Source organism: Protopterus annectens, chromosome 4.part0 (genome assembly GCF_019279795.1).
Source record: "Protopterus annectens isolate FY-2018-M chromosome 4.part0, PAN1.0, whole genome shotgun sequence".
In the NCBI taxonomy this organism is placed as follows: Eukaryota; Metazoa; Chordata; order Ceratodontiformes; family Protopteridae; genus Protopterus; species Protopterus annectens.
The window spans coordinates 461439175-461465800 of NC_056733.1; the positions used below are offsets into that span (position 1 = coordinate 461439175).

The 26626-nt window shown below is 34.5% G+C and overlaps 1 protein-coding gene across 1 annotated transcript; it reads left to right on the plus strand.

The window, feature by feature from the left end:
* The first annotated feature begins 6583 nt into the window (after positions 1-6583).
* LOC122800126 (polyubiquitin-like) lies at positions 6584-25557 on the plus strand. Its single transcript, XM_044069647.1, has 2 exons — positions 6584-6704; positions 23409-25557. Exon 2 carries the CDS (start codon positions 23412-23414, stop codon positions 23886-23888), a length of 477 nt encoding a protein of 158 aa, XP_043925582.1. The 5' UTR covers positions 6584-6704; positions 23409-23411; the 3' UTR covers positions 23889-25557.
* Positions 25558-26626: the final 1069 nt, after the last annotated feature.

Below are 26626 nucleotides of genomic sequence, written 5' to 3' on the forward strand. Positions count from 1 at the left end.
ACCCAATTACTCTGAATCTTGCCTGCTCCATTAGATACCTATATGTGTCTGAATTCATCAGGTTTACTCTCATGTGACCTCATGGATAGCTAGTATTTGGGTCTGTCCTCTCCATATGCCAGAAATATAATCTTCCTAGCCAGGTATGACCCTAGCCCTGAGCAGCATCCTACCAACGCCCTGAATGATACTGCAGTACAACCAAAAAATGACTGACTTCAACAATTGGCTAAGTTTCTGGTGTCATTCTAAGGGGATCAAGTATCTGTCTGCTTGGGATGACATGACTGACAGACCTTGATGCTTTGACAGAGATGGCCTGCATCTGTCAACCCTAGGTTTCTGGATGCTGGCTAAGGCTCTTCCCACCCCTATAGTGCCTTTTTTAGGCGGTGTCCCAAAGACCAAATTACCAACGTAACAGCTATAAATAAATGCAATCTGAGGGTCAGGCTGCTCAACGCTAGAAGTCTAAATCTCAAGATGCACTCGCGCAAAGCACTCCTCAAAGTGGAGAACATCGACGTTTGTGCTGTAACGGAGACCTGGTTTAAAGCAGCAGAAAGCACCCCTGTGCTACCAGGCTATAACTCATTCCACACCTTTCGGCCCCAGAAAATGGACCAAGGCTCCAAAGGCAGTGGCATCTCCATATTCATAAAGGATATGCACACCTCCAGATGAATAGCCCAGCATAATGCATCAGAGATACTTCAGGTACAACTAACAGTGGGTAAGATGGTGATTCAGGTTGTAGCCTGCTATAGGTCCCCAACTATGTCCCAAGACTCTCATTCCACATTCCTAAGCAGCCTGGAAACTATTAGGGTCCAACCTAGGCTAACACTCTCATACTGGGTGACTTCAACTACCGCTCCATCAACTAGGTAAACTACTCATGCACCAACACACTTGCCTAATGCTTCCTGGAATTCATTAATTCCAATGCGCTGGACCAGCTCATGCTTACCCCCACTAGAGGAAGCAACATCCTTGACCTGGTTATTACTAACATGGGCAATCATTGCTCAACACCAATAGTCAATACCTCCCTGGTTAGATCCAACCACAAACTAATTACCATGGAAATCCACATCTCACCCACACCACCAGCAAAGGTAACCACCATGAAAAACTTCTCCAAAGCTGACTTTGGGCTCCTAAAAACAGAGGTGGCTAACTTCACAACACTCATGCAAATGGAGAATAGGTGCATGACTATCGAATCATACACCAATGCACTGTACAAACACGTACATAAATGCATGGAACTAGCCATAACCAACAGAACCAAGACGCTCCCGTCCAAAAAAAGGAAGCCAATCTGGTGGTCCCCTGCCATTAACAAACTTTACAACAGAAGGAAGAAACTGTTGCAGAAAAAGGTGATGTCCCAAGACTCAAAAAACTCCCTTATTAGCCTCAACAAAAAGTTAAGATCCTTCATCAAAACCTCTAAAGCTAGCTATGAAGGCAGAAGTGTGGCAGACACTAAAAACAACCACAAAACCTTCTATAGTTATATCAAGAATCTCCATGGCAATACCCAAATTTGCTCTGAGTTACTGAACAATGGTACCTCCTATACTGATCCAACAGATATTACCAACATACTGGCCAACAAATTCAGTGCCAACTTTACTCCTCTCTTCCCCCCTAAAGGGCCAATCACAATACCGGAAGAATGCCAGGCAGCCAGTATTACTGCTGCACAGGTTAAAGCTGCATTGTCCAGGCCAAGAATATAGCTTCTATGGGACATGACAGTATCCTTGGATGTGTTCTACATGAACTACAAAGTGAACTGGCACCACACCTGTGTGCCCTGTTCAATCACAGCCTCACCTCAGGCTTTGCCCCTATCGAATGGTGCACAGCTACAGTCATCCCTCTCCATAAAGGGGGGTGACTACAGACCCTGGGAATTATCACCCCATTAGGCTGACGAGTCTGATATGTAAGGCTATGGAGCACATCATCATGGACCTAATTAACAAGGATATAGGGAATCTCCAAACTCTGGATCACACGCAGTTTGGTTTTGTGAAGAGTAGATCATGCCTGCTCAACCTGGTTGACTTCTTTGAATCAGTCACCAGAGCTGTGGATGAGGGCAAGGCAGTTCATACAGCCTACCTTGATCTGGCCAAGGCCTTTGATACCATTCCCCACTCAGGAATTATTGATAGACTCAGCAAACTAGGCATCAACTCCTATATCACTAGGTGGGTTGCAAATTGGCTCATAGATAGAACCCACAGTGTGAAAGTAGCAGACTCCAAGTCAGACTGCCAACCAGTCACAAGTGGAGTCCCACAGGGATCGGTCCTGGGTCCTCTCCTGTTTGGCATCTACTTCTCAGAAGTCTAGGCCAACACAGAGGAACTCTGGCTGACCAAGTTCACTGATGATTGCAAGCTGGGAGGGATTATTAACTCCCCAAGTGATGCAGATATCCTAAAGAAAGGCCTCACTAAAGCAAATGACTGGTGTCAAAATCATGGCCTTAAGTTTAATGCCAAAAAATGCATCGTCATTCCCTTTGGGAAAACCTCAGTTCCCAATAATTACCACATTGACGGTAGCCCACTAAACACTGAATGCGTTATAAGAGATCTGGGGACACAGGTTGACAGCAACCTCTCCTTCAACCACCACATTGCCACTGTGGTCAGAAAGTCCTTCTCTGTGGCACATCTCATTACCAAGGGTTTTGCATCCAGGAAGAAAGAGGTCATCATCTCTCTCTACTCTTCTCTCATTAGACCAATCATTGAGTATAATGCCCCATTTGGCATGTACCTCACTAAACACCTGCAACAGCTGGAAAGGCCACAAAAGTACCTCACAAAGCAGATCCTAGGCCTTAAATACATGCCCTACATGGGCAGACCCAAAAAACTCCAGCTTTTCTCTGTCTCATATCATGTATTACGAGGCGATCTCTGCTTGACTTACAAAGCCATGTCTGACCCAGCCCTGTTAGAAAAGTTACACCTAAAGAAATTCCAAGCCCTCCGCACCTCATGCTCCATGGACCTCAACTTCATTACCACAATCAACAGAGGATGCTGGAGGGACAGGTTCATAACCCAGAGACTGCCCATGCTCTGGAATAGACTTCTCATACATGTCAAGCAGAGCACCTCACTGGCCCTCTTCAAGAGAAAGCTTGATGAGTGGATGGGAAATAGAAAGTTCACCCCAGGGATCATTCCAGTGGCTCTACTTGATAGAGGCACCAGGAACTAACAGCGGCATGATGCCAGGGCACTTCTTTGGGCTAGGCTTGTAAAGGCTCCAGGGCCATTGGCCTAGTACACACCTATGAGCCTATGAACCTATGAGCTTTTCCCATATTAATATCATAAACATTAAAGTGCTTATACATTCTACGTTCTAAATTATGATAGCCCAAAACTCCAACATCCTCACTGGACTTCATCTGTTGACTCTAAATGATACATCCTCTCAGGACTTCACTATGATCCTCCCCTGTCACTTGACAAACCTCTTCCTATATATATCCCAGACAGTGGGATAGAGTTATGCTACTTGAAAACCCATGCATCAACTTCCAAATCATGTGGAAGAATGCCTCTTAATCTGTCTACTTTGGCAATCTATTATATACTAAATTCATGAGCTGTAATAATGCCTACCCAGTTCCAACAAAAGTAGTGATACTAGGAATTTCATTTCCACTCCAAAATGTTGCTAATTAAAAATACTTTCTTTGGGATTGGAGAATGATTATATTGTGGATCAAAATAATCCTCATCTTAAAAATTAATTATCAGTATCAAACCTCTCTACAGTCTTACGTTAGTTTAAATAATAATAAAATTCATTGCACCAACAGTAACTGTATCATGACTGTCATACCTGCCTTGTTAATGAAATGCCATGTCACATGCTGTTGAATAACCAGAAATATGACATTATAAATGGATTGGCCTGAGTGTCTCTGGAATTTCCTGAAAAGTAACCAGATTACTCTAAATATTATGAAATTGTTCCTGTACCATTTGAAGGCTTCTGGAACATAACACTTGTTCTGTGCAGGAGGAAGGGAGGTGTCTCCCTCTTGACTTCATCCAGTCTTTTTAACAATACCATTGTTGTGATTAATCTTTATACCATTGTGAATCCTATCTTACTTGTTCAGAGGATTCATTCAGATGTAAACTCTTCATTATTGATATTTACTCAATGATTAAAACATCTGCAGTATTTTTACATCATGTTATAACTTCAGTTTAACACCTTGCCTATTAAATTGCCATATGACAGCCAGTGCCAATAGCGCAACAGGTAGCACATTCATTTTTCATACAGAAGGCTGTGGGTTCTATTCCCACAGCATATAGATCGCTTGCTGATACTACAGTACAGTATAAAGGGATGCTGCACTTCCAAGTGTGCCATCCCTCTGATGAGATGTTAAACCAAGCCCCCATCAGTTGGTGATAGCTCAGGTAGATATAAGAGATCCCACAGTACTTATCACAAAGACTAGGGAAAGTTCCCTAATGCCCTAACCAAATTTCCCCAGTAGTATAAATACCAGATCTGGTCACCCTTGAAAAGAAGCTACTAGCCTCGTGGGACTAACCTGGTCAACAAAAGATAAAAAACTAAATAAATAAATGATGCTTACAAATTCACCTAGCCTCCCTATATTGTTCTTAACCTTTGTACATCTGCTGCATCCACTTTCGTCTTATTTATGCCGTAGTACATAAGCTGGTATCCAAATCCCATGCATTTCCCATTTTTCAATTATCTATGTAATCTTAAAATGTTACTACTCTACTCTGAAGGCATTGTTTTATTGGTACAGAACATACAAGTAATACAGTTTATAACAGTCTACAACACCTTCAACAACTTTTATATTTACTTCACCAGTCTTTGTCACTCCTCTGCTTTGTCTAAGTCATTACCTCATTCACCTGTTAACCTAACCAACAAGAGATAAGGGACCCTATTTTCATTTTTCAACCAATATTTATTTAACTCTCTCACATGGCACCTTGCCCAGCCAAACAAGCATAACTGAAAATGACATAAAGCTTGTCTCTCACACCTTATACATTTAGTTACAGTCAAAATATAAATCTTCTTACTTATATCTAATTTATCCTTAAGCACTCCATCATCTTGTCCAAATACCAGGACAAGTAAATAGGGACAGGGGGCTTATTGTCAGACCTGTTATTCTAAATTTCTAAACATCCAATATGGCCACTTGTTCAGTCAGATAACTTGGCTATTGTGACTGGCATAGATCGTATGTGTCACACACTTTCCAGGTTCTTATTATCATACTTAACCTGTTAACAAATACAAAGTGCCATTTAGGATTAAGCAAAATTACTATGATGGGGAACTCATGAATTATTTAACTTATATGAGTTTGAATCATCCATAATTTAACATCATCAGTTAAATTTCCTCCTACTGCTCCTCACTAAACATATCCATATCCAGCTTTCATTCTTCGCATATAAAAACAATTTATGTAGCTTACTGCACCTTATTTCTCATAATATCAAATATTTTGTTTTTAGCTCAAGCTATACTAACTAAAAAAATAACAGTTTGCAGAAGTTCAATATACAGTTAGTGGGGTTTGTTATAATGGTTATGGTGTTTACCTCACAGACAAAAGGTACAGGGTTTGACTCCTAACTCTGAAACAAAACCTGGCTAGGCTTAAAAAGGCCTACAAGGGAACCTAGCCTACTTCTAACATATGAATCAGTCTCTTTCTTCAACTATTTCCTTTCATCAAAAGGTGCATCAACAAAGTATTAGTTTAAGGGTGTGCACATACAACAAAGTATTAGTTTAAGGGTGTACACACTTATGCAACCACTGTATTGTACATTTTGTATTTTTTATATTTTTCCCCTAACAGATTTATTTGTTTTTCAATTGAATTGTACAGGTTATAGATTACATTAAAGGTAGGAAAAGTTTTGAAATGATTTATTGTGGTCTAATTTTTTTATATCACAAAAACCTGGCATTTTAATAGGGGTGTGTAATAAAAATATTTTAACAAATTAAAAGAACAAGATTCAGATTTTATATGTTACTTATAAGCCCATTTTAAACAGTGCAATAATGTTAAGCCAATCCGCCACACAAAAAAAAAATAAGAAGACTGTTTTATGGACATTTATGAATAAGGCAGAAATACATAAATGCTTAGATTGAAATGTATAACTGCCTTAATGCAAATTCCTTGCACATTAAATATGCAGACTAGTTGCTTATGCTTTAATCTTGTTAAATGAGGCTCAATAATAAACTGGAAAGAATGCTGACAAGAAATGAACATGCTTTGACCCAATAATGGTTATGCTTCCTTCCAAGTTTCACTTTAGTCAGAAACTGAAAGATGTGTTGAGTAACAAAACTATTTGCTACATTATTATTTTGCTCTCCACAGACATCTATTTGTTCACAAAATGGAAACTGAAACTTGTAACCTGTTTTGCTAGTAGTCTGATTCTTACAGTCACTTTTGGAATGTAGCTTTCTATAAAAATGGACTGTCAAGGCAAATTCGATCCAGAGCTTCGGAGACTGAAGAGCAGGATTCGGCAGCAATCATCGAATGAAAAACTGCATTCAACAGAAGTAAGAGACAGAGAATAAAAAATCACAGCAACTAACCGCTTCAGAAAATAAAGGTACAGTAACATACAGAATGTTGGCTCTGGTTAACATTGCTTATTTACTTTTGGACTATTTGGTACTATATGGCTCCATACATTGAAGTTGTTTGTATGTTTAGCTAGACTCCAGGTGTATTGGTGTGGAGGACACTGCATTTAGCTCTTATAACTACAAAAGAGTTTAGTGTACTGGAGACAAACCCTTTTGTATGTGCAGAACAACCAAGGACAGACAAAGGTGATTTTTTTCCCACGTTAACAGCTTACATTGAAGAAAGAAAAGACAGTAGTGCAGGCAGTGGTCAGTTCATTAGTGATTGTTAGCTCCAGATACAATACAGATATGCACAGCATGGTATACTCATAACTGGGATAGCTTATGGCTAGGAACCACCTGTAAATGGCTGGCTGCTGTACGTAGTGTGTGAATGTTGCAGAACTCTATAAACTGAAGTCATATTAAGATAAGTGAGCACAGTGAAATAGAAGGGAAGCAATTAGGGTTTGCATTTCTTGAAGAGCGATAGAAAAGAAAAACGGCTACATAATAGTGTTTAACATTTTAAGGGCTTAGAAACAATAGAAAGAATTGGTTAGACATGAAGGCTTACAAGCTAGTCATGTGTTGCAGAGGAAGGGGGCTGTTTTGACATCACAGTGCATATTGCATAGACTACAGAGTTTTACTCTGCCTGCTCTTCCTACAGTTCTAAAATAGAACTGAAAACCTTTGGCATACATTGAGAATTTCTTTGCAAATAGCTTTGCTTTTTTTTTTGAAAATGTTTTTATTAATTTAATATAAGTAACAACTATGACATTAAAATTCAACACTGAAATTGAACAGTGGTAAAAAATATCACAAACTATAACTAAACAACTATTTACAAAGGTGTCTACTAGTTTACTAAACAATCCATTGTACTTAGAGCCTTTGACAAAGAAAAAACAAATAATATAAAGTTTCCATTTTTCTATTATGTTTGTTTACTCAGCAGCTCTTTAAGGTTTTTCCATATGTTGTAGGATGTGGTGACTCTAGTCATTCTCATCTTAATCATCAAAAGTTCATAGTGACAAACATCAGTTGTCATTTTTATAAATTCTTTCATTGAAGGAGATTGGTCATTTTTCCAGTTTCTTGTTATTGTTTTCCTTGCTATTGATAGTAAACTTCATAATACAGGTTAATTCACTTTCTTTACACAATTTGCTATCAGTGTATTGAACAAAATTAATGATTTATTTAATGTAAAACTGTCATTAAACAAAGATTGCAAGAATACATTAATCGTGTCCCAAAAATGGCTTAACAGTTACACAGTCAACAAACATATGTTGCCAGTCAGCCTTATCACATAGATTACATTTCCAACATATTGTTTTCTTTTTATACATTAGTTCAGTTCTATGAGGTGTGATAAATAATCTATGCATGAATTTCCATGTAAGTAATTTCCACCTAAAAGAGGAAGTAGTTTGCCTAAAGGATATCAGTATGTTTTTTTTTTTTTGTATTCATTACTAGGTTCATACTTATTTGTGATTCAGAAATATTCCCAATATTTTTCATGAGTATTTTCTTCTACATTTTTTTAACATTATATCTTTTGGATGAAAGACTTTTATCGGATATTTCTTGACTTACCAAAGTTATCATTAAGTCTATGAATTTTGGAATATTGTTTCTTATTGGGTATTGCATTAAATGTATCCTGTTTTGCATAGTTTGTCTATAATTTTGTATATCTAACCACATATCTTTGTCCAAGTTGTATCTAGTTATTATATTCTCTGTATTTTGTACTTTAATTCCATCCATTAATTGATGCCAATAAATCAGATTATTTTCTTTTAGTTTGTGCATTATTGACAAGTTAGAGGTACATACATTATTTTGTGTACATGCTACTGGAAACATCAATACAAACCATGCTTTATAACTAGGTATTTTGTATATATAATCTCTAAATATGTTTAATATTAAGGTGATGTATGTAAATTTAATCTTAATATTTCTATTTTCTAATGTGTAATATTTTAGTAACCATAACAATTCATTATTTATTATCTCATTTTGTTGTGAATAATGTAACTGATTTGAGTCTTTACACATACTCTGTTGTATTTCTTTCTATTTAACAGTATAGCTTTTATTTAACTATAAGAGGACTGTTTTTACACCTGATGATGCTGAATATAACTCTATTTCTGGAAAGCCAACTCCACCTAATGACCAATCTCTTATATGATGATTTAATCCTACTTTTGGTTTGGTGGGATACCAAAAAAATCTGAGTATTAAAATGTAAAATTTTCTAATATTTTTTTTCTAGATGGGGGTAAAGATAAGGACTGTATTAGGTATAGAATTTTCAGGAATATAATCATTTTTATTATAGTGAGTCTTTCCTCCATTGTAAAAGTGAATTTGTTCCATTTTTTAAAAGTGCAATGAGGTTTGTTAAATTATTTTTATAGTTTTTCTCAACTGTGTTTTTTAATGTTTTGTTTCAAAATTATTCATAAATATGTTATTTTTCCATCTTGATCTACATATTTAGAAAAGTTGTCTTCCATATTATCTACACTTTCATTTCTCAGTAAGATTTTGGTCTTGTTTTCATTAAATGCAAGTCCAGACTTTCTCTGAAATATCTTTATTACATTAAATACTGCTTTAAGTGAGTTTCTGTTATCAATCAATATTAAGAGTATATCATCTGCAAATAACAATATTTTGGAATTTAGTTGATTATTTATTTGTATTCCCTTAATGTCTTTCTTATCTCTAATAAAATCTGCAAACGTCTCCATAACCAATGTAAATAGTAATGGTAAGAGGGGACAACCCTGCTTAGTTCCTTTAGTACATGGAATTGATTCTAATAAGTAGGATCCAATTTTTACATGGGCCACAGAATTATAAAGAAGTTTAAAAGCTGAGAAAAACATACTGGAAAATTATATTCTTCTAAAACTAATAGTAAGTAATTCCAATTTACAATATCAAAGGCACTATTTATATCTAAACTTAATAAAGTCAGTCCTTCTTTTTTACTCTCTGCATAATCAATTATTGATAATGCTCTCTTAATGTTATCAAATGTATTTATGTTTTTTATAAATCCTGTTTGATCATCATTAATCAGACTTGGTAAAAAAAAATGTTGTAATCTGTTATCATGTATGGCCATGAATATTTTATAATCTATATTCAAAAGTGATACAGGTCTGTATGAGGAGCATTCAGCTGGATTTTGTTTGCCTTTAATATTGGTGTAATATATGTATATTTCCATGATGGGGTATTTTTGTTAGGTCTTTAACTAATGTAAAAAACTTGATGAAGAATATGAAGAGCTTCCTTTAGCATTATTTTATATACTTCTGATATTATGCCATCATTACCAGGTACTTTATTTGGCTTTAATTGCCTAATTTGTTTTTTCATTTCAATTAATTGTATAGGTTTGTCTATTAATTTCTGATGGTGCTCAGTTAACTTGTTTCTAATATATTTTTTTAATAAATGTTTGAATTAAATCTTGAGTATCAGTTGTTACCTTATCTTGATTAACTTTGTTAACATGATATCTAAATATCTTTAGAAAGTCATCTGTGTTTGTTACTTTCTTTTTATCATCTAGTAAGTACATTTCCTTAATGTGATTATATTTATTGATCATTATTTGGAAGCTAATTTGTTTAAAGATTAAGTATTTATTGAATAACTGAGTAATTTCAACCTTTCTAAATTGATCATAGTTTTAAGGTTTAAGATCTTGAGATATTTTTTAAATTCATCTACTTCTTTCATGTTTTCATTTTGAACTTTTTGAGTTTTCTGTTGTAAATTATTAGTTTTCTTCTCTGTCTCAAACAAGTCTTTATCCCACTGTTTTTATTAGTATACCAGTTTTTATTCTTCCATTGAAATAAGCTTTTAAAGCATCCCATGCATAAATTTCAGATATATTATCCTTACAATTAAGTTTTAGAAACTAATGTATCTCTTTATGGAAAATGTTTTTAAAGTCATTTAAATTTGTTATGCACACTAGTAACCTTTTAATAAAAACCTTTTTAATTAGTATCTAATAATAGTTCAAAAGTTATTGTATTGTGGTCTGAAAGTGGGCAAGAGATTGTTTTGACTTTAATCAATTTAGATACTAAATTATTTGAAATATATGTTCTATCTATTCTTGAATGAGATCTATGTCTATGTGAAAGGTAAGTATATAATACAGAACTAGGGGTCTGAAAACTCATTAATATGTTTAAATTGAAATAAGTCTATAAACCTTCCTAGTTCTTTTGCTGATATTCTCATTTTCTTAATGGCATTAGTATCCTCATCTTTAAGTATACAATTAAAATCCCCAGACAAAATTATGTTTCCTTTTGAGTGTTGTATTATATCTTCCAATTGTGATTTAACTGTTTTAACTCCAATACCTGGAATCCAATAGACATTTATAAGAGTATATATATCCCCATTAAATTCAATGACCACTAAGCAGAGCATGCCTTTATCATCTTTATAGTCATTTATTATATTAGGTAAAGGTAAAGCATTTCCCCATGATATGGTCACCCCCTGTCTCTTTGGGTTGAATTGAGAACTATTCAATACAGTAAATTGCTTGGTGTTGAGTTTATGTATATCCTACTGTAGTAAGTGAGTTTCTTGTAAAAGAAACTGTGGTTTATGTAATTTTAGAAATCTACCTAAACTTCTTCTCTTACAACCTTGTTTAGACCATTTATATTAATAGAAATACACTTTAGTTGCATCATGTTGTATCTACTAAAGAACACAAGATAAATGTATTTCTTAATTTTGACTGTATTAGTTTCATGATACCACTCATATAAATGATAATCTACATAATAAACATTGCAAATCCAAACATGTTTCTGAAAATAAGTACATTGACAATTATGAAACATGTAGACACTCAAACAGAATAATATATTATAATAAGTATTAAGCTAACAATTCTTTAAAAATGTCTTCCCGCCATGGAGTCGAAAACACCAAGTTTGAACAGATAATCTTGCCAAACTAACCCTCTCATTTTTCAGTCAAAAAAGACAAAAAAAGTAAAAGTAACCAATAATCTCTGGTCCGCTATTCTAAAAATTTCAAATTAATAAAGCTGAATGTATCACAATATTACAACAAAGGGATAATATTTATATGAAAGTGACTAATGTTTTAGATGATAAAATATATAATTTATAAGATCAAGAAATGTCAGTTATTAAATTATTCATATATGTTAATATTCGTTATATGTATCAAGCACAACTCTATATAGACTTGTAGTTAAATTTATAATTTGAGAAAAAAAATAGGAAAATAAAATGGATCAGCCTCTTCTTAATATCAGTGTAAGTTATCAATTATAAGTCCCAATGAAGCCACAACATAGAGGAGATATTGCAAATTCATTTACATATGAACAAATATCGCATGACATAATAAGGAATCACTCCCTTATTATGACAATTCTGTTTCCTTTTGCTCACAAAAATACAAGTGATCAGTACTCAACATTGTGCATAAATATTTTAATCTCACGTATTTTAATCTGAGGAGTACCTCACTATGTCCTTATAAATTGCAAGATAAACATCTTAACTAGACTTCCCTAATCAATAAGGAGATGTTGTGTTCTGGTCTTATGGAAGCCAGTTATCACTCTAAAACAGCAGGCAAACTGGTCAACAAAATACAATGTCAGATCTTATTCTCGATTGGTATAGCTGTTTGCCTTGTGAACATACTGTATATCTGTATTAACTCAGTCCTTTAAAAGTGACCATCTATGTCTCAGCATACTATAAGGTCTTATGCTTTCTGAGACCTAGAACTCTGGAGACAAGTACATGAAGCATATGCATTTGTTTAACCACATTATATATAATTAGCTCGTAACATCTGCTGCCCCTACAATATAATTTTATTTCATATTTATATTACTTTAATCTAAATAAGACGTGTAATGCATGTATGTCATTTTCTTTTAACATGAGTGAGTATTGTGACATAACTGAAATGTTATATATCAAAGCATTTCTGCACAAGAGACATTTTTTTAAATATAACACAACTTATCATATAACCTAAAATTAAATATGAATAGTATGCCTACCATTGCATTTGTCTCAACTACATATGAATCAATCAATACAGTATATAAACATATTTATTAACCAACCTAAAAAGAAGCTTTTAAATCTATATTACAGCATTTATCACATTAAAATCAGGTACTCGTATTAACTTTCAGTTCTGTTCTGCATTTAACTCTTAAAAATTCCTGACCAACATATACACAGACTGACAGTAGAAATCCCTGTTGCTAACCTCAGAAAAGCTTTGACTTTTTCTTTTCTTTTTTTTTTCTTTTTCCCTTTCTTTTTCCCTCCTCTTCCTCTTTCTTCCCTTCCTCCCCTCCCCTCCCTCTTCTCAGACATCTCCCGACTGCACATACAGCTCGGAGAAACTGCAGTGATCAATCCATAAATGGTACAACTATCCAGACCTGCAAAAACAAAGACAGTGAAATCAAAGAGATCCCCTATGTATAAGTAACACTGCCCCCCAAAACAATATTTAAAATCTGTCTCGTTTTTTGCAACTTTTGTTCTCCATTTTATTACTCTTTGTTTCATTTTTATTCTAAGAAATTAATAAGTATGCAACTTTACCTTATTTTTCTGCATACCAGTAATGCCTCATAGGCCAGTTACATTGTCTTTTTTTTCATACACTACCATTAAAGTTCTAAAAACGTGACTATGATGATACGCTAGTATTTATTTTTGCATATTGCGGTTGCAGGCTTATGGGAATTAACCACTGCCCCTGTGATGTGTGATGTTAGACATTTCTGTTGTGTACATTCTATATAAAAAGTTTACACACCCCTGTTAAAATGCCAGGCTTTTATGATGTAAAAAAATTAGACCACAATAAATATTTTCAAAACTTTTCCCACATTTAATGTGACCTATAAGCTGTACAATTCAATTGAAAAACAAATCAGTAAGGGGAAAAAATATAAAAAATAAAAAACGTACAATACACTGGTTGCATAAGTGTGCACACCTTTAAACTAATACTTTATTGTGTGTGCACACCCTTAAATTAATACTTTGTTGAAGAACCTTTTGATTTTGATTACACCATTCATACTTCTTGGGTACATACCTGCCATCAATTAAAGAGAAACTGCTGAACGGAAAACAACAAAGGCACAGAAATCAGCGGTACTATAAGAAACTCCCAAAGAGATTTTAATCAAGTAAGCGCTTTCATACAAAATAATATCAGTACGTCTTCAGACTTTACAACAGAATGAATCTTGAAACTATTAAATACATAGTAATGCAGTCACATGATACTGATTGAATGATTAATTATGCAAACAAGAGACTATCAATATACATTTCAGAAAATTCCTAAGGTGTCCACTTCTTAACTTCAAGATGCATGCTATAGAGCATACATCATTGATTCCCAGATATCTAAAAGCATCTACCTTAAGATGCCATAATAAGTCACATTGTTCCAGCCATAACAAAGTGGGTCCCCCCCCAATATCAGCCATAATCTGATCTATAACCTGGAAAGAAAAACTATGCTCAAGGTTCATTGATACATGTTTGGCTAGTGTGTTTTCACCTTTTCTATTTTTTTACCGCATATTGATGTTCATAAATACGATCTCTTAATCGCCTATCAGTTTTTCCTATATAGAAAACCGGACAATATTTACATTTAGCCAAATAGATGATACTTTTAGAACTTAAAAGCATTTTTTAGTTCCAGTAATGATACTGCTAGTGTGATACAACAAAATTAACTTAGCGTTTATAGTACATTTAATCCGGTTGTGCACCCCACTTTAGCTATATTTGAATGCATTTGTGAATGTGATTTTAGGAACTTGAATATGTTCAAACGCAGAGTTAGCATTTCTACATGTGATAATTTTAGTGATGATGAATGGAAGTTGTTACATGCTTTAATTGACCGTGGTCTAAGGATTTCGAAACCCGATAAGGGTAGTGACATTGTTCTTATGAATGATGAGTGGTATACAGCTAATATGAAACAAATGTTAGACACTGCATATTATGTTAATGCTTCCTTAAATGAACTTAACTCTGCTTATAAAAAGATTTGGTCATTTTTGAATGATTTATTCATTGAAGCCTGGATTTCTTTAGAATTGCTTAATTTTTTGACTGCTCCAGACCCACAAGTCCCTGTTATCTTTGGCATACCAAAGATCCACAAGGGCGTAAGGGGTCTCCCCCCTACGTCCTATAGTGAATGGACATAATTCCATCACTTATCCTATGGTGAAATTTGTAGACCACATTCTGAAGAAGTATTTGGTCGATGAAGTCCAGATTTGTAAGGATATGTGGTCCTTCTTAGCGAATATGAGTAAGCTGATTTATAGTAGTAGTTACAACTTTGCTATAGTAGATGTCAGAGATTTACATAGTGTAATACCCCACAATGTTGTGATCAATTGGATTAGCCAAGTCTTAATAAGGAAGGGCATTGATACTGATGATTTGAATTTAGTACAAGAATTATTGGACTTTATTTTGTCCAATAATTTTTTTTTTCTTTTTGGTGGAGATTTTTTTGTTCAATCTAAAGGGGTAGCTATGCGATCCCCATGTGGGGCTAGCTTTGCTAACCTTGTCCTGTGTTACTGGGAAAGGTAATTTATTTTGAACAACAATCCTTTTTCTAAATACATTTTTATTATACGCACTACCTTGACAATGTTTTTATTAGATTTAAATGTGCGGTTGACTTGTTTCAAAATTTGGTAGCCTACATCAATAATACAACTGACTTCTTGGTATTTACAAGTGATTTTCAGAATGATAGGATTTCCTATTTGGACATTTCATTACAGAAGGACAGGGTTAGGCAGCAGTATGTTGCTACCCTTCATTATTCCATCTCTCATAATGAATATCAGAAAAAAATCAGTTGTTAAGGGTCAGTTAGGGCTGCCAGAATGGTGTCAAATTTTTCTGACTTTGTTGATGAGTGTAACTTCCTTAAAGACCTATTTTTGAAAAGAGGCTACCCATTAATTTTAGTTGCTAACCCGATTAAGGAGGTTACAACAAAAAGATCTTTAGGGTATTTTAAGGCTATTTTGAATAATTCCCATAAGATGAGTATGGATTTGGATAATTCTCAACTCGATTTGGTTAGCACCCATAGTAATATTTTTGTTGACTTTTCCCTTACTTTTATTATGCCATTTAGTAATGATGCCATCTTCCTAAAAGAAATTTTGTATAAGAACTGAAATTTGATCACATTGGATGAATACCTGAGGAATAGGGTACCTAATAGACCAACTGTTATTTTTAAAAGGGGATGGAATTTTAAATCTTATTTCAAATACAACAAGATTCTTAAATCCAGGATTAAGGGCATGTTCAAATGTAAATCTTGCCCTTACTGTAGGTTCATTGATACAGGTTTAAACTTTTATATTAATGACATGAGTTTCTCCTGTAATGGGAGATATAATTGTAATTCTAAAAGTATTATCTATTTGGCTAAATGTAAACATTGTTTTCTATATCGGAAAAACTGACAGGCAATTAACAGATCATATTTATGAACATCAATATGCGGTAAAAAATAAAAGTTGAAAACACACTAGCCAAACATGTATCAATGAACCCTGAGCATAGTTTTTCTTTCCAGGTTCTAGATCAGGTTATGGCTGATATTGGAGGGGAACCCACTTCTTTATGGCTGGAACGATGTGAATTATTATGACAACTTAAGGTAGATGCTTTTAGATATCTGGGTATCAATGATGTATGCTCTATAGCATGCATCTTGAAGTTAAGAAGTCTTATTAGATAAGAATTAGGGTATTTTCTTGGTGATTTACTCTTCTGAATTTAGTATGGGAAGTTACTGTGTCTTAGTGTAGTTATAATATTTGTTATATTTGTTTTATATATATATATATATATATATATATATATATATATATATATATTTTTTTTTTTTTTTTCATTCTTTATTTCCATTTTTTCATTGTATTTTTATTTGATATTTATTTTTTCAATTAATAGTTTTATATTATTATTATTATTATTATTACTCTATTTGGTAAATTTAATGTGTTCAGTATGGACACCTTAGGAATTCTCTGAAATGTATATTGATGGACAATTGTTTGCATAATTAATCATTCAATCAGTATCACGTTGACTGATATGTATTTAATAGTTTCAAGATTCATTCTGTTGTAAAGTCTGAAGAAGTACTGATATTATTTTGTATGAAAGTGCTTACTTGATTAAAATCTCTTTGGGAGTTTCTTATAGTACCGCTGATTTCTGTGCCTTTGTTGTTTTCCATTCAGCAGTTTGTGTTCATGTTTGGTTTTGGGTTTATCAATTAAAGAGACTCAGATTAACCCCCAATAAAGTTCAGCTGTCCTAGTAGGATTTTCCTAATATTTACTCATTTGCTTGCTACGGCAAAAGCCATGGTTCACAGGTACAAAGCATCACCATGGAACACAGTGAAGACAGTCATCAAAAAGTGGAGAAAATATGGGATAACAGTAACGTTGCAAAGAAATGGACATCCCTCCAAAATTGATGAAATGACATGACGAAAACTGGTCAGAGAGGCTACCAAGAGACCTACACCAACACTGAAGGAGCTCCAGGAATTCCTGGAAAGTACTGGTTGTGTATTACATGTGATAACACTCTCCCATATTCTCCACATGTCTAGACTATGGGGTAGGGTTGCAAGACAGAAGCCTTTTCTTACACAGACAAACATCCAGGTTCAGCTAAAATTTGCAAAACAATACATCAAGTCGCCCAAAAGCATGTGGGAAAATGTGTTATGGTCTGAAGAGACCAAGGTTGAACTTTTTGGCCACAATTCCAAAAGGTACATTTGGCACAAAAAGTACACCATCCCAATGGTGAAGCATGGTGGTGGCAGTATCATGCTTTGGGGTTGCTTTTCTTCAGCTGGAACTAGGGCTTTAGTCAAGGTGGAAGGAATTATGAACAGTTTCAAATAACAGTCACATTTGGCCCAAAACCTTCAGGTGTCTGCTAGAAAGCTGAAGATGAAGAGGTATTTCATCTTTCAGCATGTCAGTGACCCCAAGCATACATCCAAATCAACAAAAGAATGGCCTCGCCAGAAGAAAATTAAAGTTTTGGAATGAACCAGCCAGAACCCAGACCTAAGTCCAATAGAAAATCTGTGGGGTGACCTGAAGAGGGCTGTGCACAAGAGATGTCCTTGCAGTCTGACAGACTTTTGCAAGGAAGAATGGGCAAATATTGCCAAGACAAGATGTACCATGCTGGTAGACTCCTACCCAAGAAGACTGAATGCTGTAATTAAATTGAAAGGTGCTTCAACAAAGTATTAGTTTAAGGGTGTGCACACAGAGCAAAGTATTAGTTTAAGGGTGTGCATACTTATGCAACCAGCATATTGTATATTTTTTATTTTTTATATTTTTCCCCTAACAAATTTGTTTGTTTTTCAATTGAATTGTACAGGTTATAGGTCACATTAATAATGGGAAAGGTTTTGAAATGATTTATTGTGGTCTCAGTTTTTTATATCACAAAAACATGGCATTTTAACAGGGTTGTGTAAACTTTTTATATCCACTGTATGTCCCTCTTGTTATATTTAATTAATTGTGAGGGTGGATTTTATCACGTTAGCTTGTTGACTTTGGGAGGAATTTAAATTCTTTTGAATAACTATAGCTTCATCTGGTGATTACATGAGACAATTTTCCTTTTACCTTCCCACCAAGTGTATGTCAGTATTTAAAAGTTAAACAAAACTATCTGAGATGATCTAAGATGTCGGTGCCCCCATACTTAACTTCTGGAACTGATTTCCCGTCTGTGCTATATACTCACTGTACAATTTCACCAACTCTGTGCCACTATACATGTATTATAAACCATTATTGGTCCATCTTTAATCCACATTTAATTTCTTTCCTTTTCTTTTATATCTTACTAGTCAACTCATTTCTCAAACACTGTTGCACTATATTAAATTTATTAAAGTTGTGGCTGTGAAATCTGTATTATGAATTCAGAGAAAAAATTAATGCATGTCTTTTAATGACAAAGTATTACTCTTTTCATCTTTATACTCTGTTCTCCCCTCCTATTCTTTCCCATCCCCTTCCACTATTTTTCAACAAAATTCAAGAAGAGGAAACGTTTAAATTAAATAATTGACATAAGCAAATATCTACTCTCTTAACTATATACTTGAAGGTATAGTATGTAAAGAAAATGTGTGTTGTTTCTGTTTGAAATACTTGCATATATGTATTCACACATACACAGGTACACATATACATTCATACAAGCATACATATACACATATGTATACTCTACTAAATGCTGTAGTGCCTAATTAAATACATTTTATAGTTAAGACATGTTGTAAGTATTGGCTTAGGTTTGCATACCAGTAGGTTTATAAATAAGAAATAATAGGTGTGCAAATGTTACCTTGTTATAGGATGCATCCAGATCTCTCTTTAAAGCATACATATAACAGATTTAATTATTTCTATTTGAAGTAACCTGTTGTCCTTTAAAAAGGGGACAAATTATTAATTTAATTAAAAGAGCCACTTTCCTTATATTTTTTTCTTGCTTCCAGTTGTTTTCCAGATATTTTCCTCTACCTCTCTTTTCTGTATGATATTATTCCATTCTATATCTTCTACTTGACTGATTATATTTTTTGGCTTTAGAAAAATTATTGCTTTGTCTAGTTCATCAAAAAGTTTGATGTCATCTGACAGGAATACTTTAAGTCTAACTGGAAATAGTAAATGTATTTGAATTTGTTTCTTCTTCAGTTCTTTAATTAGTGGAAAAATATTTTTCTCTTAGCCATAACATTAGTGGAATAATCATTGTCAAACCTTATTGTTTTATTCTCCAGTTTGATGAGTCATTTAGTCCAAGCAGCTTTTAGAATTAATTCTTTGTCTTGTGAAGAAAACATTTTTACAATTGTTGATCTTGGAGACAGCAGATCACTTTTAGATGTGGAAGGTGATGTCAGGAATCTATGGGCTCTTTCAATTCCATATGACATTGCTTCTGGTAAACCTAGTGCCTTGGGTAACCAGGTTGTTAAAAAGGTTGTAATGTTTCCATTTTCTATATCAATGGGTAAGCCAAATAGCCAATATTGTTCCTTCTGGACCTATTTTCTAGGTCATCTATTTTTTTTCTGTTAGTAAGGTGTTTTGTCTTAAAAGAAATTCTGTATTATTTCCTTCTTCTGCTAGTCATCCTTCTGTGTCATTTAGTGATACTTATATACCTGTTATCTGTGTCTTCTGCTGATTAAGTGTTTCTTGTATTTGTTCCATTTGCTTAGAACATTTCTCTTTGAATTTGTCTATCTTGCTGTCTATTCTGTTCATTTTCAGTGAAAGCTCTTGAATATTTCATAAAACAGTCTGAAAGTCCTTCCTCATTGAAGATTCTGTGAATTCTGTCTTGTGTGATTCATTCTTTTTCCCCAGAGAGAAATCATCTGAGCCAATATTTGACAGGAAAGTTATTGTATATCTACTTAAGAAATTTGCTGTTGTTATCTTCTAGAACACTTTAAAATATTAGTATTTAGTCTAAAACTTTGATTATGATAACTTAGAAATATAATTTCCAGTCAAAAAATAAATAAAATAGCAGAGCCCAGAGAAACTGCTGCTAGCTTGCCAACATTCCAGCCAGAACTCTGCAAATAGCTGTGCTCTGAGGGCATCAGTGACATTTGCTGCAAAGGACTGGTAATCACCTCTCTGGCTTATGCAAATCTCTTGCAGTTGGTGAAAATATCAGGAAAAACAGTCACACAAATGACGTTCCTTACAATTCTCATATTGGTGGTAGTGCTCACAAATTTAATTCAGATGTTTTAAACTAGAAGCATTCTAAGGCTATAAGACACATATGATGTGATATCAGTCAACAAAGTGGCCAGAGTTGGGAAGTCAAAGAAAATTATACTAAAGTAAGGGAGCAGAGGAAACTGCTGAATCTTTATCTTCTGAACACCCCTGCTGCAAACACAATCAGCAAAATTAATTTTAAGCGTGTAATACATTTTGAGGGTAGGATAACTGGATCCTGACTGAAACATAGCTAGAAAGGAAATAAAAGAAAAAAAATGCAGAAAATGTGGATGTACTATTACAAGCTGGTGGCTGCCTGAGTGGGCATCTTGCAAGACTAAATTACTATCTGCTGGTTAAACTGACCATTGATGATGCAAACAGCATCATGCAATGCATCAACAATGACTTTAGAAAAAGTGGATAAATGATTGTTCATTCCGTTACGAAAATTATAGCTGTCTCTTAAATATTTCACTGAAGTATGATGTAAAACCCAGCTGATGAAATTATGGAAGCTGTCAAATCAAATTTTTACAGGTGTGGTTTGGACTATACTAATGTAATCATAGATACAGTAGTAAAAAACAAAATAACATATAGTGAGCCACAACAAGGCAGAGGAAAAATAAATCACCACAAATTTATTAAGAAAAAGTTAGCCCATTCACAATATTTAAAAATGATTCTTCAGACATTTAAAATAACTTAACACATCATTTAAATACTGATATTCACATCCCACTCATCCAATCAAAAATAAGCATAAGTCATCAAACCAGTCACATGATAAACCCCATGGTAACAATGTTATATAGATACAGCAGGGTTTTTTAAGCAGATAAACCCACTAAGCTAAGTAGCTCTTTTCACGGGTGAACTGTGAACACAGCCTGGTTAAGTAGATTGTTCAGAGTAACACAACAGACAAAAGGAGAGTGCAAGAATTACAGGGCTACAGGATGGATATAAACAACAATCCATAGGCTTAATCCTCGGAACTGAATCCCAAATATTGTTTAGTTTCCAAATTGCTGCCCACCATTAAATTAATTTCCAATAAGAACACTTAAAGATCACAAAGCGATAACCTAGGTATTAGGCAAATGTGTAATGACGTGCTACAAAATCACTTTGTCCCACAACAAAAACTTCTTTCCTTTGCATTGCTGTAAGTGAGTATTCGGATATTGTGGTGGTATTATCATAGGATAAGTACAGGGATATTGTGGTGTTGTTACCATAAGATAAGCACTAGGATATTGTGGCGGTATTACCATAAGACAAGCACAAGGATATTGTGATGGTATTACCATATGATAAGCACTGGAATATTATGATGGTTTTACCATAAGATAAGCACTGGGATACTGTGGTCATGTTACCATAAGATAAGCCCTGGGATATTGCAATGATATTACCATAAGATAAGCACTGGGAATTTGCAGTGGTATTACCATAAAATAAGCACTGGGATTTTGTGGTGGTATTACCATAAGATAAGCAATGGGATTTTGTGGTGGTATTACCATAAGATAAGCACTGGGAATTTGTTGTGGACATGTAATAAAAAGAACTTGAAATGCTACTCAAACAAACTGTTTAATTCAAAAACAAAGCTTTCATGTTCAAATAACCCTTCATCAGTGTATAAAATCAGAAGATAACAGTCCACTTATATACTAATCACACACAGCCTATTAATTAAACAATTAATAATCAATTAAAACCTTAAATTAAAATAGTGTTAGCGCAGGCATATTTCCTTGTTTTTCAGAACTGGTTTCAGTGACACTGTTTCATTTAAACCAGGTAATGTGTCAGCATTCTTTCGTAAAATCCATTCATAGTCCTCAATTTCCAGTTTATTATTATGACCCCTTCTCAAATTTTTAACAACTTTATCTATAACCCTAAACATAAAAATATGACCACTTCTACATTCATTAGTATGTTTGGCTAGTGAGTTTGTGCTAATATTCCTGTCACTGAAACCAGTTTTGAAATACAAGCAAATATGCCTACACTAACACTATTTTACTTTAAGGTTTTAATTGATTGTTAATTGTTTAATTAATAGGCTGTGTGGTTAGTATATAAGTGGACTGTTATCTTCTGATGTTATACATTGATGAAGGGCTGTTTGAAACTGAAAGCTTTGTTTTTGGATTAAACAGTTTGTTTGAGTCATGTTGTCAAGTTCTTTTTATTACATGCTTGCATATTTCACAAGTGGACTGACTTTATTCTATACTTGGTTTTCCTCTTGAAATTTGCTGTGGACCACATTAAGAGCCACTGCACAGATGAGCCCTAAACACTTGGGTAGGTGTGGGTAAGATGCAGCTGCGCAGTACATTTCCCATTACAATTATTGTGACAAATTTCATAGCACCCAAGTCAAAGGGAAGTACTATGCTACAGAACAAGGCAATGACAAACTGTCACAAGAAGTGCTTTTTGCATAACTAAAGTTTCTAAAAAAATATTAATCACATGCAAGAGAAAAGAAATGGGAAATCAGTAAACTGTACACAGAATGAAATGTTGTTCACAAAGCACAAAATAAAAATATCTTTAAATAGACATACATATGTTTTAAAATCACTTTATGATAGCAATAATTCTAACAAATAAAATGTACATAAAGTTTGTCTTTGCTGATGTCTCAGATACCTTACTCTTTGTAACAAAATACCTCTTATCTAAATAGGAAATGCAGCTGACAGTGAAGTTCATAACTGGAGAGGCACTCAGTCTTAATGTGACTCCCACCATGACGGTAGCAGAGGTGAAAGCAGAAATTCAGCTCAGGACTGGTGTGCCAATTGGCCAGCAGCAGCTTAATGTTCAGAATGGGCAGCTTGTGGAGATGAAGAATAATGAACGGCTACAGAACTACAGTATCCCCAATGGCACTATCATGATGCTGGTGAAGAAGGAGGAGGAGCCAATGACTGTTTTCCTGAAAAATGAAAAGGGCATAACAAGCACCTACACCATCCTCCCATCTCAGAGTGTTGCAAGCTTCAAGAGAGAAGTTCAACAATTGGAACGGGTCCCTGTGGATCAGCAGCGCCTCATCTATGAAGAGAGACCACTGGAAGATCATCTGCTACTTAATGACTATAATATCCGTCCTAACACAACCATCTTCATGACTTTACGACTGCGTGGGGGTGTTCCTACTTAACAGATGCATTTTTTTTTTCTTTTTTTTTGCACCTATGGACTTAATTTTTAGACTGTTTATAAAAAAAAAAAAAAAAAAAAAAAAAAAAAAAGAGGTAACAAACATCAGACCACTACTCACAGTAGTGGCATCATACCTGATTCCTAGTTATATATATGTATGTGAATCAATATTTCTCATTCTGCTTTCTGGTGCACCTGTTCTCCAGTCAAGAACTGTAAGAGTGCTCCTTTCTCATGGTTGCTTCGAGTTATCTCAGATATGTTGTAAACATGGTAGGGCAACCCTAGTTTCTCTATCTTTCTTCATGAGAAACTCAGAAGTCAGATACTATGCCAAGTTACAGGACATGGGGGTTTGTGTCAAGAAGGTTGCCTTAAATAAAATGTTGCATGCCAATATAATTATAGTAATACCAGATTTTGTAAATGTTTTTGTGAATATAGGCTATAACTGTTTACTGTTCCTTAATAGCTTTGAATGCGCAATGAGAAAGGCAATGTTCTTTGATAAAACTTCCAACTTTTATGACATAAAGTGCTTGTTTTAGTAGAACATGCAGCTGCTCTGTTAAGTAGATATATTTAGTATTATACATTCTTTGGTGAAAGGCAATGCCTACTAATGCACTATAATGATAATTTAAAACTGAGATGTTACAATTTATAAGCAAGCCTTTGGCCTTCAGACCGTAAACATACTTCATACTGACATCTACATTTGCACTACATCACAGAAATAATTTTATATTTTAGCAATGTCACTAAGGTAGTCAAGAGAATTGCGACCCAGTCCTTGGAGCTTATTTCCCCTAGCACTGTGCATGCTCTTTGCCTAACCTCAGGAGGTTTCAGAAGCTTCATTTCCCACTCTGTTCTAAAGGCAGTCACAAGCTTTACTGCAGATTCTGTTGGTGAGAACATTGCAGGAGGAAAAGCAGTGTCTGCATGCTCTGTCATGTTTCCTGATTTGTATAGCTGATGATCTATGTAGTGACTTCTTTCCTTTTCCCCTATAGAATCAAAATAAATTTGTGGTGAGATAGTAAAAAAATGTACAGCTTGTCAGATGCATCACATCACAGCTTACAGGGCCTGTATTCCAGTTATAATTTATTAACCAAATATCATGGCTACCTGTATCTTACTTTTTTAACTTTCGCGAGTCCACATAAAGGTTACATCTACATGTAATTCCTGGCCTCATAGGAAGACCTCCTTAATAACACAACATTATTCAACTGCCTACTCTTTTTTTAATGTATATCATGGAAAGTGAACGCCTTGTAAGAGTTAATCGCCTCGGTAAGTAACACCCTGCTTTGCTTTACTGTAAGAAATACAGGGTATACATTCTATAGAAACAAGTTCAGATTCACAACGCTCTAGTCAGGTTATAATGTACATATGGAATACCAGACTGATCCTGTGAGCCAAAAGGTCTTTATGTGATGACAGCTTCTGTGTTCATGTGATTGTATAAATTCTGAGCCATGTGATAGTTGTCTAGTATCTCTAAGAAAAATGATATTTAAGATGTTATATTTAATCCTTTTAATGAGCTGCTGCTAAAGTGGTCATAATTTGATATGTGTTGCTAGAGGAGCAAATATTATATCCTAAATCATTGTACAATAAAAAACTGTAAAATAAATATGATCATGTCTGTGTGTATGCCTCCATGATTTTATTTTGGGTATGTACTTCCTGCAGAGTTCATATAAGGATTTCTAGTTTCTTCCTTGGTCCATATCTTCAGTTACATACAGATCAGTCTGCTTTACTGAGTACGTTTGGATTACTCAGCTTTTCCTGTAGACAATCGGCAAAGAATTCTCTCATCCTTAATTTATATATTTTTTTGGTGATCCAGAAAGGTTTCCATCCAATGTTCATTATTATTACTATTATTTACAGTTATTTTCCAGCCTGGCACAGCAAAACAGTAATTGCATACAGGACCTCAGCATTTTCCAACCTTGTGTCAGTATACAAGATTTTACCTTTACTAGATCTGTAGTTACGAGATTTGGCAAAGTTCTGGAAAGGCCTTTGTAAGTCAGATGCTTGGAGATACATTATCCTACCCAGGCTAATTTTTTGTCTGTAATCCTTCACCAAACACTTCAAGAGGGAAGTGACCGGAAAAGAAACATTAGCTGTTACAACCTACTCATCTCAGCCATTGATTGCAACTGATTGTTCCATTCAGCTGCCTACAAGCCCTGAATCAGGCCTCATTAAAGAAGAGATATGTTCATGTGTATCTTTCTTAACACTTTTGTTGCTCTTAGTATTGTATTTCATCACAATGACCACCTTAGGTCAATCATATACCACAGGCTACCTTTTTGTCTGTCTCAAAGAGCTATCTGAAAAAATGCCCTCCATGAGGGAACACGGAAATGGATTTCTGAGACGTGCAGAGGACATGTGACAATTTTGCTGATGCATTTCTGTAACACATCTCTGCTCTAAACAGGAAAAATATTACATTTGGAAGAGCTGATACAGTTCTCATGGTTTCCAGAATAAACTATCGGCCACTACAGATATATGTTTGCTTTTATTTATTGCCTGGAAGTTGGGCACAGCTACCACAGTAGTTAAAATTGTTAAAATAATAATATTACACGGTATCACAGTAATGTTTCATAACTGAAAAAAGAAGAGCAAACATATACATTATTATTAATATTATTATTATCTTCATCATCATCATAACCGTCACTTATGTAT